At 46.1% G+C, this 12,911-nt stretch overlaps 1 protein-coding gene across 1 annotated transcript in view; it reads left to right on the top strand.

Annotated features, from left to right (window-relative positions):
* RBM19 (RNA binding motif protein 19) overlaps positions 1–12,911 on the top strand; it is a 112,163-nt gene that overhangs the window by 64,580 nt on the left and 34,672 nt on the right. Inside the window, exons 22-23 of the mRNA XM_024213676.3 lie at positions 4,038–4,143; positions 12,237–12,357. Coding sequence (XP_024069444.2) covers positions 4,038–4,143; positions 12,237–12,357 — 227 coding nt within the window. The remainder of the gene's footprint in view (positions 1–4,037; positions 4,144–12,236; positions 12,358–12,911) is intronic.

The raw sequence follows: 12,911 nt of genomic DNA, 5'->3' as shown, positions 1-12,911 counted from the left end.
AATGTCATTGATCTGAGCTGCCATAAAGCACACCTCCCTCTTTGTACGTGTGACTGCATAGCACACCCCTTCAAACAAATTAGAAATGTGAGACCGCCTCCCTTTGTTCAAAGCATAAACTATCTTCCCCGGATAAGGGATATCCCATTCAGGAGAGGGTAATTGCCCCCCCAATAGCTAGATGAAGGAATAATTGGATGCGTGAGGTGTGAGTTTCTCCACCGAGGTGGCAAGGGGAACATTAAAGGCCCAGTCTCTCCACTTCATTCACAGCTGCTCGTATGGTAATTGCTGTGTTATGGTTTCTAATTATCAGCACAGTGGGGTGGCTCTTCTCCCTCTCCCCAGCGGGGTCATCTGTGCTGCTGTTGGGCGTCCCGGTGTAACACCTTCTACTAGGGTGACCATATAGCATATGGGGAAATTCGGGACAGGGGTGGGGGGTAATTGGAGTCTATATAAGAAAAAGCCCCAAATATCCTGACTGTCCTTATAAAATCGGGACATTTGGTCACCCTACCTTCTACCCAGGCCAGGTCTCTCGCTGAGGTAGCCTGTGTGGAGTTCCCTTCTGAACCCCTCAGCAACTGCTCCGTGGATACCACTGTCAAGCAGCTCACATCTGGTGGAGCTGGTGTCTATCCCCTCCAACCGAATCCATCCCCTAGGCCCAAGGGACTCAAACGTGCTCAGCTCCCATGGTGTCGCTTGTTTTCCCGGAGCCCCTCCAGGCGTGTTAAATCTGTCCTGCCGCCCGGGTTGTGAGTATACCCACCTCATGCTCTTGCTGATTTCCTGCACTTCGGGTGAGTCTGAACATCAATGGGTTTTCAGGTCATCTCCCCAAACAAACAATCCCCAGGGTCAGTACAAATGATTATAATAATGTGGTGGTGATAACAGCAGGAGAGCTACAGGTGGAGTTCAGCATGTTTCCCTCACTGACCTCTTCCCTGGGCTTCTTGTGGGCAAGACACAGGCCTGGGAGTCAGAAGAACAGGGTTCTTTTCCCATCTCTCTCACAGCCTGTGTGTGTGACCTGGGTCAAGTCACTTAAGCTTTTTGACCCACATTTTCACAGGTATGTAAGTGGTGTTCTGCTCATTGTTCTAACACCTGACTTAGGCGTCCCACTCTCATTGAGATTTCTTCCTGTGGGAGGCATATCATATAAGGTCAAGGTATAATTCATATTCTTTTGTGTGCATGTCCCATGTCAAAGGCACTTCTTCATGCTCTCCACACCAGGCAGTGCCACCAAAGAACCAACATTCCAGGGTGGATTTGATTTAAATCAAATTGATTTAAATCACTAGTCAGGAAGACTCGATTTAATCATGGTTTTCTACATAAAAGTGCATTCTTGTTGGTTGTTATAACCTTAATACATATTCTTCACAACTCAGAGATAGATGTAGGTTTCATTTTTAGAAGGTTCACACTATACATTTTTTAAGTGATTTGAAAACTTTTCAGATTAGTTTTATACCTGTATCAGAAAATGGATGATTGGTTGTTTCATTTACCAAAGGTAAATTGGGAGGTGAACTATCTCCATTTCAACAGGTTAATCATTAATATTTGGAGGATTTTCTTGCCAGGCTGTATTAGGAGGAGGACATCACCAGACAGACATTTAAATTTTTATTTAACTAAAACAACAACGTTAAGTATTCTGGATTTTTTTCTTCAACAGCAAACATAATATTTTAACAGAAAAGCATATGTCCCTCGCTTCTCACATTTATCTCCAGACTTCTTCTCCTTGTCCAGATCTATTCCGCCCCCAACAATCTTCTATTCATTGAACTTTTTGAAACTTTTCACTTTTAAAGAGAGGTAAGGGATTGACTCTGTACACAAATTTGCAGAGGGACAATAGAGTTGAGGTCTGTTATTTCTCACCTCTATATTATTTATTTATTTATTTTAAAACATGTTTGCTGTTAACAAACCTCTGGAGACACAAATGTTACCTCTGGAGAGACAAATCCACAGTTTGAAAACTACAAAACTAAGCATCTCTGATGGTATCTTCTAGACTGAGCACTGAGTCCCATTGGGTAGGTAGAAAGATTAACCTAAATAATCTATACAGAAGCCCCTGGAACCCCATAAGAGTGGGTTTCTAATCCATGAACTATTAGAACTCATTTACAAAACTTTTCTTAAACATTACATGAAAATGTTGTCTCATATTATAGAATTAGAATTTATAATCCCTATTCCATGATGAGGTGTCTTTGAGCTATAATGTATCTTAATTAAAACTCTTTAGAGAAGTTTTTTCCTCAAAAAGCATTTTATCAAAAAAATCTGATTCCTTTGATTTTTTTTTTTTAAATCATTGATTTTTATCCACCCTGCAATATTCCCCTGTTGGAAGCATGACCTGATGTTGTTTGGGCACTGGTCTGGGAGCCAGGAGACCTGCGATCTAATCGAACCACTGACCTGCTGGGGTGGCTTAGGCAAGTCACTTCCCCTTTGTCTGCTTCTTTTCCCCTCCCACCCTTTGTCTTGTCCCTTCAGACTGTAATCTCTTTGGGGCAGGGACTATCTCTTACTAGGTGTGCATAGACCAGCAGGGCCCCAATCATGGTTAGCTCACCGAGGCACCACTCTAATACAAATAATAATAGAGAAGTACATGGAGTTCTTGTAGTCTCAATTCCCCCCAGCCGCCTTGTGGGAGACTGGTTCACCTCCGAAAACAATGCAATGTGTCTGCCGCGTTTAGACTTAAGCACTCCTGCTCTCCAAGGCTGTTGCGTCTCTTCTGTTTTATTCTGTTTGTTTGTTTCCTCAGTACCATCTCAAAGGGGGGGGTTGGGGGGCGGGAAGAGCTACGAGGAGCAGACGTGCAGATTCATTTTGAGGATTCATAATGCTACATTTACACACCACACTGCCTGAGGAAATTGGAGAGATGAATGCCTGGTCATGCTGCCAGTGCAGCGGGTTAACTCCCTGGATTTAGCTTATATCATTTCACGAGAGCATTTACGGCCTTTACTGTGTTTAGTCCCGGTCGCTCTTTGGCATTGTAGCATCTCCAACCCCTTTGTGTGTGTGTGTAGATTTTCAAATAAAATAACACATCTATTCAGACCCAGTCCACATTAAATATTTATTGTCTGCAATTGGTGCATATGTGTATGATAACTGGACATTAAAAAGAAAAGAAAGAGAGCTAGAGCTCAGCTGCAGAGAAGGTGGCCTCTTGTGGAATTTCTAAAATGGCAGTGTCTCTCTCTCTCTCCGGGGGGTGGGGGGAAGGTAAAGTATTCAAAATCAGCCTTTGGCTCTCACAAGCTACGTTTCCCTCTGCCCCAGCCCATCAAGGGCTCTGAAGTAAGAGAATAGCTTGAAAAGAGAAGCCCATCGGACAGGAGTGGGAGATAACTAGAGTCAGCTGCCTGATTCTTTAATGCTTTACAAGTTAGGACGCTGCTAAGAGGATCCTCGCGTCCGTGGGGAGTGAGGAGTGGAACCTGTGGGAGATGGGGGAGCTGTGCCCGGAAAGACCATGCTAGCACTGTGGGCCTGCCTGGCATGGCTTTCTATTCCCCATGGGCTCCTGTCCTTTCCTGGTTCACAGCAGTGCCCTGTGTACAGCGGCTGATTTTAAATACCGCCTGAAAGGAATGGGGAGTTCACCATAAATTGAGGCCGAGTGTGCTGCTGCCTAATATTAAACTCTTAACGAGGAGGAAATGTACTTGTGCGTTCAGCACCGTGTACAGTGGTACAGCGCAAATCCTCCCTTTCCTCCCAGGAGAGAAGAAACACGCCAAATACTGCAAAGACGTCTTCTGCTGTGTTCGGGAGTGTCCAATTGGAAGATCCTTAGTCGCCAAGATCTGTCACTAAATGTGGCCTAGAGAAATGATACAGCATTTGCCTGCAGTGATCATTCTGTAGCTGTAATGCCTGCAAGGGGTACATGAAAGGGGACATCCCTTAATGGCACTGCCTTGGCTCATAAATGAGGTGGGTTTTTATCAAAGTATTGTTACCCTGTCTCTTATTCACAGCACCTTTGGAGAGCTGAAGACCGTCCGCCTGCCAAAGAAAATGGCTGGGACAGGATCTCACCGTGGCTTTGGATTTGTGGATTTCCTCACCAAACAGGATGCCAAGGTGAGCTTAGCGGCACAGTCCTCTCTCCCTATCTCTCCTCCTTCCAGCCCTCCAATGATATCTGCTTTCTGGCCTTTCACTTAAAGAACAATGGCCTTGTCTAAAGTAGGATTCAGCCCAGATTTCAGCAATCAGTAGCTTACTTTATTGTGGCTTTCCTTGGCTGCACTTGGATTTTGCAGTGGTGCATCTTCCTGGGTGCTTGGTCGGCAATGGTTGGACTGTTTGCTAATTCCCAATGTAGGCGAGGCCTGAACTATGGAGTTACCGTCTGAGGCCTTCACATACAGGGGAATCTGATTGGATGATCACAATGGTCCCTTTAGGGCTTGGAATCTATAAATCTAGGAGTAGAGTTTTTAACTGGCCAGAGAAGCTGTCATGTAAAAACCCACCAAATGGTATTGTGTGGCTCGGTGTTGAATAGCATCACAGGTGGAACGGACACAGGTTTGGCAGTTAGGAAGATTCCTTGATCCAGTCCTGGTTTTGTCACTGGTTGACTCTGGCTGGACAAGTTATTCCCAACTTTGAGCCATCATTTCCCATTCATAAAATGGGGATAAAGATACTTCCCTAGTCCCACCCTTTGTCTGTCTTGTCTATTTAATTTAAGTGCTTTAGGGCAGGGATTGTCTCCCACTATGTGTATGTACAGTGGCTAGCACAATGGAGCCCCGATCTCAGCAGATACTATTCTTCTACAAATAAGAATAATCCAAGGAGTTCCTGGATCCCGATTGTCTGGCAGATGGCAGCCTGGCTCCAATCAAAGGAGTCCTGATTGGGGCTGGAGATAACATGTACTGAGCCTGTCCACCTCAGCACCCTCTACTGGCTGTTCTGTGTGTTTATAATTTGTCTCGAATGAGTTGCTGTATCCCATACCCTGAGGCACAGGGGTTGGGACTTGTGGCAGGGAAAAGCAGCAAGACTTAAAATGAAGGTTTTGGCTTTTCATGCTCTGCTGCTCCCCTTCCTGCCACCTATGCCTGTAAGGGGGACAGATGCATCAGAGAGGCTTTCTAGGCTGTCGGCTTGTCTCCACGGCCCAGGAAAGAGTAAATGCCACTCCCAGGCCTGGTTTACACTGGGCGCGGGGGAGGGATATCGATCTAAGTTACGCAACTAAGTCGACGTACTTAGATCTACTCACCACGGTGTCTTCACGGCGGTGAGTCGACTGCTGCCGCTCCCCGTCAACTCCGCCTGCGCCTCTCGCGGCGGTGGAGTACAGGAGAGCGCTCGGGGTCGAGACACGATAAATCGACCCCCGCAGGATCGATCGCTGCCTGCCGATCCGGCAAGTAGTATAGACATACCCCCAGAGTCTGTTCAGGCCCTTTCTCCGTGGCACCATTTACTGGCTGCACTGACAATCTTTAGCAAGCCCCAACATGAAACCAGTTCAATGTAAATCCAACTCCCTGCCCCTGGCAGTTCATCCCCAGTCTTCCCACAGAGACTTGGGAGTCCCTCTTTTCCAGGGCCTGCCACCAGACCCACTCTGCTTCCTCTCTCAGGCCCAAACACCTGCTCTTAAAGAGGCCCTGCCTCAAAACAGGGCTGGCTGTCCCCAGACCTCCTGCCCCTAAAGGAGCAGACTTCTCTGTTGCATGTTTCACCTGGGCATCATCCCTCAGATCTGTAGTCCCGTGTGTGACTTCGTTCGTCCCTAGACACTGACGTAGCAGTAACTCTCGAGGGCACAGAACCTGTTGTGCTGGGGCATTGTCCTGCCTGATCTTGCTAAGAATCCGAGCGTACAGTAAGTGTGCCACCCTTCGAGAGATTGCTTTGTGCTTTTCTGCCTTTTAAGGAAAGTAGCTTTGTTTTCGGTTTCTTTGAGGGATGTAATTGTCTTAATAAAGTGCACACCCAAGTTCATTCTGTTGGCCGTCTAGAAAAGAATGAACCACGTATTGATGGGTAGGATTCTGAATATTGTAAACACTTGCATAACTGGCTCCCGGTTCAGTGCTATGTGAACAAGAGAGGGGAGAGGCAGGCTGAGAGACCTCTGAGCTGAATTGTTGTGGACTGTGAAAGAAGAACCTATCGTAAGGGGTAACTTGGAAACATTTTGTAAACGGAAAATGTTTGTTGTGTGATAAAAGCGCTTTTAGTTCCTTTGAACTGCCTTGTCCACCTGTTCGCAAGGCAATTACGATGACTCTGAGTGAGTGAACTGGAATTTTCATAACAGCATAAAGGAACTGGGCACCTAAGACTCTCTCAGAATCCATTGTGTTTCAAATGGGTCTTTTAGAACCAGATTCTGATCCCCTTGCTCACGTTGAGTAGGACATTATTCCCCAAGTAGCCTGTGATAGCCAACTCTTGTTAATACGGCTTCTGGTCCAATAGGGCCATGATCGCCTCAAGATGCTCCTGTAGTAAGATTAATAATCCACTACTGACATGCAACCACCTCTGGTGTATGACACTACTGCAGAACACAGCAGCTCTAGACACATTAGAACAGGAACTGAGGGTATCTCCTCTAATAACGGAAAGTGAGGAATGATATAATGATCAGAATTGGAATGTAGCCAGGGCAACCGTTTTTAACATCCTAAATCTTGTAAAAAAGCACCCTGGGATTTTTAACAACCGCAGGCCAGGTCCTTGGTTTATATCTCTTCTGAAAGATGGATGTCAAGTTTAAAGGGAACTGGTTTTGTGACTGCATGGAGGAATTTGTTTTGCACAGATCAGTGTTGCTAAGCACGTTGATTCTGATGAAAGCAGCACTAATTTATTTGTATGTTTCCTAGAGTACTCACTGCAGAGAGTTGGGTTGTTTTTCGCTAATACTGCAAGCAGAGTTTCTGCTTTCTTTCCCCCCTGCTGATATAAAAATACATCTGGTCTCCAAATAGAAATTGCCCATTCAGGAAAGACGTTCAACCCTTTAAAACAAACTTGAGCTCAGCTGGCATTGTAGGGAATGTCCTCAACTGGGACTGTTTCTTTTTAGGATGGAAAAGAAATTTGTCAGCAGTCTAATGTTATCAACCCTTTGTCCCTCTAATGACGCTGGCCCCAAGGCTCTTATGCTTGAGTGTTTAATAGGGCAATGGGGAATGAAGAAACAAAGCAGCAGTGTCCCCAAAATTAAAACAGCATTTAGAGATGGTGAGCCATAGCACCCAAGGGAGATTAACTGAGCAGTCCAGTCTCTTGATCTATGACTTTCCAAATCCCCAGGCCATCAGACACTGTTACAAGCAGACTATCTCTTCCAATCTGCACAGCCCAATCCTCAAACAGCTTGACTAGCTGCTCCTTGGTTTTGGAATCCATCGCAGAATTGCCCTTCTGGCTTTCAAAACGCCTTCCATCAACTTGTCCCACCCCACCTTCTAGGCCACCTCTTCCTCTCTCTACCTTTCCCTGTTCATTTTGGCATACCCAACACCTGCCTCCTCTCTAACCCTTCCCAGGACCTGGCTACCAGTGCTCCTGGCAGCACCATAGTTCAATGGCTCATCAGAAAGCACATTTTGAGCACGTGTGTGATGCTTCCTGGCTGTGTTCTGGATTTAGCTGGCTGGTTTTCTTTAGGCTTTTTTGGAAACGTTTTGTATGCTGTTGGTTCACATCTGCATGGGCTCTAGATGCCTTTTAATGAGCACCCTGGAAGTGGATTACGAATAAGCAACATTTAATTTATTTCTGAACTTTACAAAGCATTTTGGGGTGCAGTTTGCTTAAATTTGCAAATGAAAACTGCATTAGGCTGATTTAGTCTATTCACAGCACATGGAGCAGCCATCACTAACTCAGCTGGCTGACTCTCCCAAAGCCATATTGTAATTTTAGGACTCTGTAAGTGGCACTTAGCTAGCAAAGAATTCCTGCCATAGCGAGCTGTTACATTAAGCTAAACCAAACAATGTAAAATCAGACCCACAAGGGTTCAGAAGCAAGGTTTTAAGCATGAGAATGTCCTTTTTTCCTTGGACACTACGCCTGTAGTTTTCATGCAAGCCCTGAGGCATTTTGAAAGCAGGGGAGAATGGTAAGGGTGGTGGAGAGGGAAGGATGCTGCTTCGGATTTTCATTTACCTGGCTTGGGTTGTACTAGCAGAGGTTGCTGCTGCTAGGTTGTGGTGGAGTTCCTTTTTGATTTGCATTTTTCAACAGTCAAGGGCACCAAGAGCTTTTAAAGGTGTATCGATGTAAAGAGATACTAGTAAGTGGACGGTTAGAAGTCTCTTCCAACGAGTTTCAGTCTTGGATGAACAGCTGGCCACAGCTCTGGTTATCAGCCAGTAGGTCGGATGGGGATAAAGTGTGATCCTAAGGATCGAATTCACCCAACCGCCTCTTAGAAGGGGACCTGAAAAGGAGAGAGAGAGTTGGGTTTTGCTCATTTCCTTTATGATGTATAAAGAACATCAGAATTTTTTTCTCGGTTTATATTAATGGTATCAGGAATGTCAAGTCTCCTCTTGCCTGTTTTCTTTTGGAGAAATTCCAGAGGTGAGGGATTGGGAGGAACCTTCTCAGCTCTTGAGATGTAAACAGTCTGAATAGAAAAAAAATCACTGTCCGTCTGTATCACGTATGGTTTCTCTGGTGACTTTGCAATATCTTACTTGTTCACTGGTTGTCCATAGATGCTTCCAGTGTAGACATGACCTGAATTTCTAATGTTTAAAAAAAAAAGGAAGGGGGAGGATTAAAAACAAAGAAGAAAAAAATCCTTGTAGGCCTTCTTCATATCTCCTAAAGAAATAAAAAAATGGCACAAACATATCTTCCCTTCCCCTCCACCTTCTTTTGGAGGTCATCTTGAAGGTGGACCCACAGACACTACAGTTCCCAGCATGCAGTGTTGGGTTAACATATTCAAGCAGACTGGATGGAACATCCCAGCATGCTGGGACCTGTGGTCTCCACGGGCAGCACCCTGCGTTAACAATACAGGTGGCTGCCAACAGCTTCATTTGATATAGATGAGGTGCCCAGTTGCCTGGCAGGTGGCCAGCTGGACCCCCCAGTAGGGCAACATGTGGCTGCCCTGGCAATACGTGCTCATTCCTGGCTGTTCTCAATACAGCCTTTCTCTTCTTCGGGTTGTGGGAAGTGAGAAATTAAAAAGTATAAATTAACAAATGAGACCTAGTGATTAGAGCTGCAGTTGTTTGCCAGGGGTGGAATTGCTCTTTGTGCCAATGTAAACAGCCATCACAATTCCCTGCTCTCGAGTCCTCCCCCTACCCCTCGACTATTTGTTTAAGCCAACACATTGCTCTGCTAATTGGGTAACATTCCATGTGAAAATAGGCCTTGAAAACAACAGCGGCGGCAAATAAAAACAGCTGTAGCTGCAAAAGTACCAGGAGGAGAAAATACACCCAACTGAAAATTAATGCATCCTTCCTTTTCCAGTTTAGGATCATATAGTTTAGAGAGGAGAAGAAGAAGAGAGAGATGAGAGGTCAATAAAATAATGAATGGGGGAGGGCAGGCAAATGCGGAACTCCTGTTCACACTTTTTTTTTTAATGTTAGAATGGGGGAGACATTCACTGAAACAGGCAGTATATTGAAATAGCAATTTTTTTTATGCAACAGATAATTAACCCGTGGAATTCATTGCTTCGGGAGCTTTGTAGGAGTCGCACAAAAGGATGAGGCATTTATATGGATAAGAACATCCATGGTTATGTCTGGATAAAAATATATGCAGGTTATAAAGTTGCCTGCTTCAAAGTATGAACCAGCCATCAACAGAGTAGGGCCAGTAAGAAAAATAATACTCCCCTCTTCCTCCCCCCTTCGGCAGGTTAGTCCCTAAGGGTATGTCTACACTGCATTGTAAACCCGCATCTGCGGGACCCGGGCTTGCGGACTCGGTATTTCCAAGCCTGCGCTTGAATGTCCACTCTGCATGATAAACCTGGATTAACGCTTGCTGGACCTAGGTCTCACAGCCGTGCTCACACATCCACACTGCACTACGCAGACCTGCCACCTCGGGTCAGTCGCTCGAGCTACATCTATACTGCAAAATGACAGGACTTGGACGGACTCAGGTTGTGACCCGTCCGTCAGCAGGGTCTTAAGATCTGGTTCCTGAGTGTTTGCTGAGCCGAGTCAGGCTGATTTGTGAGAGGATGGAAAGGGGGGTTGGGTTCAAATAGACATAACCTGTCCTTGCCCTTCTTGCAACTTCCTCTAAAGCATCTAAGACTGGTCACTGTTGGAGACAGGAGTTAGACTATGTTAATTCTGGTATCCTGACGTAGTGCTAGTCTGAGTAACTACATACAATACTGTCTGTCTAAATTGTCCCTGTTTTAATTGCATATGCTGTTCAAATCCTGTGCTGAATAGTTGTGTAGTGTTGCTGTTGCTGTATGCTGTTAAACTGCTCTTATGTTGCACCCCAGACATGGCTGCATTTCACTTCCTGGTGAATTGATGCATTTTTCACTCTACATATGTGTAAGTCACTGTAGGTGTCCCATAGAAGTCAGTTTACAAACCTTATAATCGCGTTTTATTTCAGCCTGATCTGACACATTTAAAAGAACATTTTAGTCTTCCTGTCTAGCCCTAGCAGTGTCTGGGCTTGTTCTGAAGCACTTTGCAGTCCCTTGGAATGAATGGTGCTATAGAAGTGCTGGCCCTGTGTGTTTGCATAATGGGGCCCACTCCTGCAATGTCCCGAGCACAGCTCTGAGGATCAAGCCGGTGTTTCCTGAGCATTCCCATTGATCAGCTGAGGATATAGAAAATCTGTTGTGTTAATGGTACTGCCGGCACTTGTGCCGTCAATGTCAACGTGAGGTCATGGCCTTCCTAAAGCTCTTTAGCAATAGTAAACAATAGGGAAACATTCAGACCTTTTTATTGTGTGAGAAACAAAACCACAACAATGAAATAGGAGGCAATTCCATTTTGGGGTTCTGGTGCATCTGGATTTGCTCCTGTGACTTATGCGATCACCTGCATTTAGTGGAAGGGAAGACTTCTTACCCCCAGTAGCTGGAGTTCTCAAAATGCATTGCCTCAGCGGACCTACTTAATCATAAAGCTGTGCTCTGGAATCATGCTCATGTTTCACACTCTCACTTTGACGTACCAGGAGAGTGACATGGTCTGTGGTGTTGTCATAGATTCCATGGCCAGAAGGGACCACTGTGGTCATCTAGTCTGACCTTTCCTGGTGTGAGAGGCTTAGGTGACTGCTCCCGTTCTAAGCAGAAGACCACACTCCAGGTTGTACTGCTGTTGTGTTGCGTACACCTGGAGGCAGTGCAGAATGGCACGTCCAACCTGTGCCAATATTTCTCAACCGCACCCCGTTTTATGTCTCCTCCCCCCGCCCCCACCAAATGCATTCGTAAGAGACCATGCTGCAGAAGATTCTCTTCCCAGGAGAGAGAGCAGTCTTCTAGGGTACGTCTACACAGCAATTAAACACCTGTGGCTGGCCCGGACAGCTGGCTCAGGCTTGTGGGGCTCGGGCTGTAAAATTGCTGTCTAGATGTTCACACTCGTCCTGGAGCCCAAGCTCGGGGACCCTGCAAAGCAGGAGGGTCCCAGAGGCCAGGCTCAAGCCTGAGCCCAAATGTCCACACTGCAATTTTTAGCCCCGCAGCCCAAGCCCAGTGAACCTGAGTCAGCTGACCCAGGCCAGTTGTGGCTGTGCTGCAGGATTTTTATTCCAGGGTAGATGTACCCCTTGAGTAGCTGGATTTCAAGGGGAAGACTCCATAATGAAGGTGTTGAGGAACATCAGCACCTTGTCTGGATCATGAGGTGGGAATGGGCACTGGGGGATGGATCACTTGATGATTACCTGTTCTGTTCACTCCCTCTGAAGCATGTGGCAATGGCCACTGTTGGAAGACAGGATACTGGGCTAGATGGACCTTTGGTCTGACCCAGTATGACCGTTCTTATGTAGCCCCCCTCCCGCCACGATTGGATGCCTTGGGGTTCCAGGAGTCCCTGTAGATTTTTTTTTTTTTTGAGGTGGAGGGAGGGCAGTGTCTATTACTTAACCCGTACCGATATTAAGTTTGTTTCCTTACATGCAATTTCTTTTTCCCCACCCCCCCTTTAAACCTTCAGAAAGCCTTCAACGCCCTGTGCCACAGCACACACTTGTACGGCAGGAGGCTGGTCTTGGAGTGGGCTGACACGGAGGAAACAGTGGAGGCCCTGAGACGGAAAACAGCTGAGCATTTTCACGGTAATGTAGTAGCATCCAGACAAATGGTAAATACATCTGAGACCAGTACGTCCCTATCTGGCATGGGTCAGACCAGTTCTTTCCCAGGAGCTGTCTGTTCTCATGGGTTGGCAAATGGATGGTGGAACCTGGGAACATAACGGCAAGGTGTATTGTGTGGTGGATGTGGAAACCAAGGATGTCTCCTGTGCTTTGAGGGTAAAGCGCACCGAGGAGCAATGGAGGGAAGCCATGCCCTGGTAATGCAGGTTGTGCCAAGGAGAGGTGGCAGGAAACATCCTGACTCCGCTTTTGCTCATGCCTGCCTGTATGCATCTTTATGTTAACCCTTTATGTACTTGCTGGAGCAGTCAATCCATGAAATGATTTGGTTCACTAGTCTGACAGCGCTGTGGGTAATTCCAAATATTTAGGCATCTCAAATAGGAGGTTGAGGTGATAATGGTCAGGAAGCTGTTTTGATACCCATGGCTCTGAGTAATAAGGCAGTGGTACTGTACAGTATGGCCTAGTGAATAGAGCATTGGACTGGAACTTAGGAGACACTGGGTTCT

This window comes from Terrapene carolina, unplaced genomic scaffold (genome assembly GCF_002925995.2).
Source record: "Terrapene carolina triunguis isolate 2854851 unplaced genomic scaffold, T_m_triunguis-2.0 Scaffold951, whole genome shotgun sequence".
Taxonomy (NCBI): Eukaryota; Metazoa; Chordata; order Testudines; family Emydidae; genus Terrapene; species Terrapene triunguis.
Note: the sequence above shows the minus strand (reverse complement) of the source record. Positions and strands in the feature narration are given on the sequence as shown.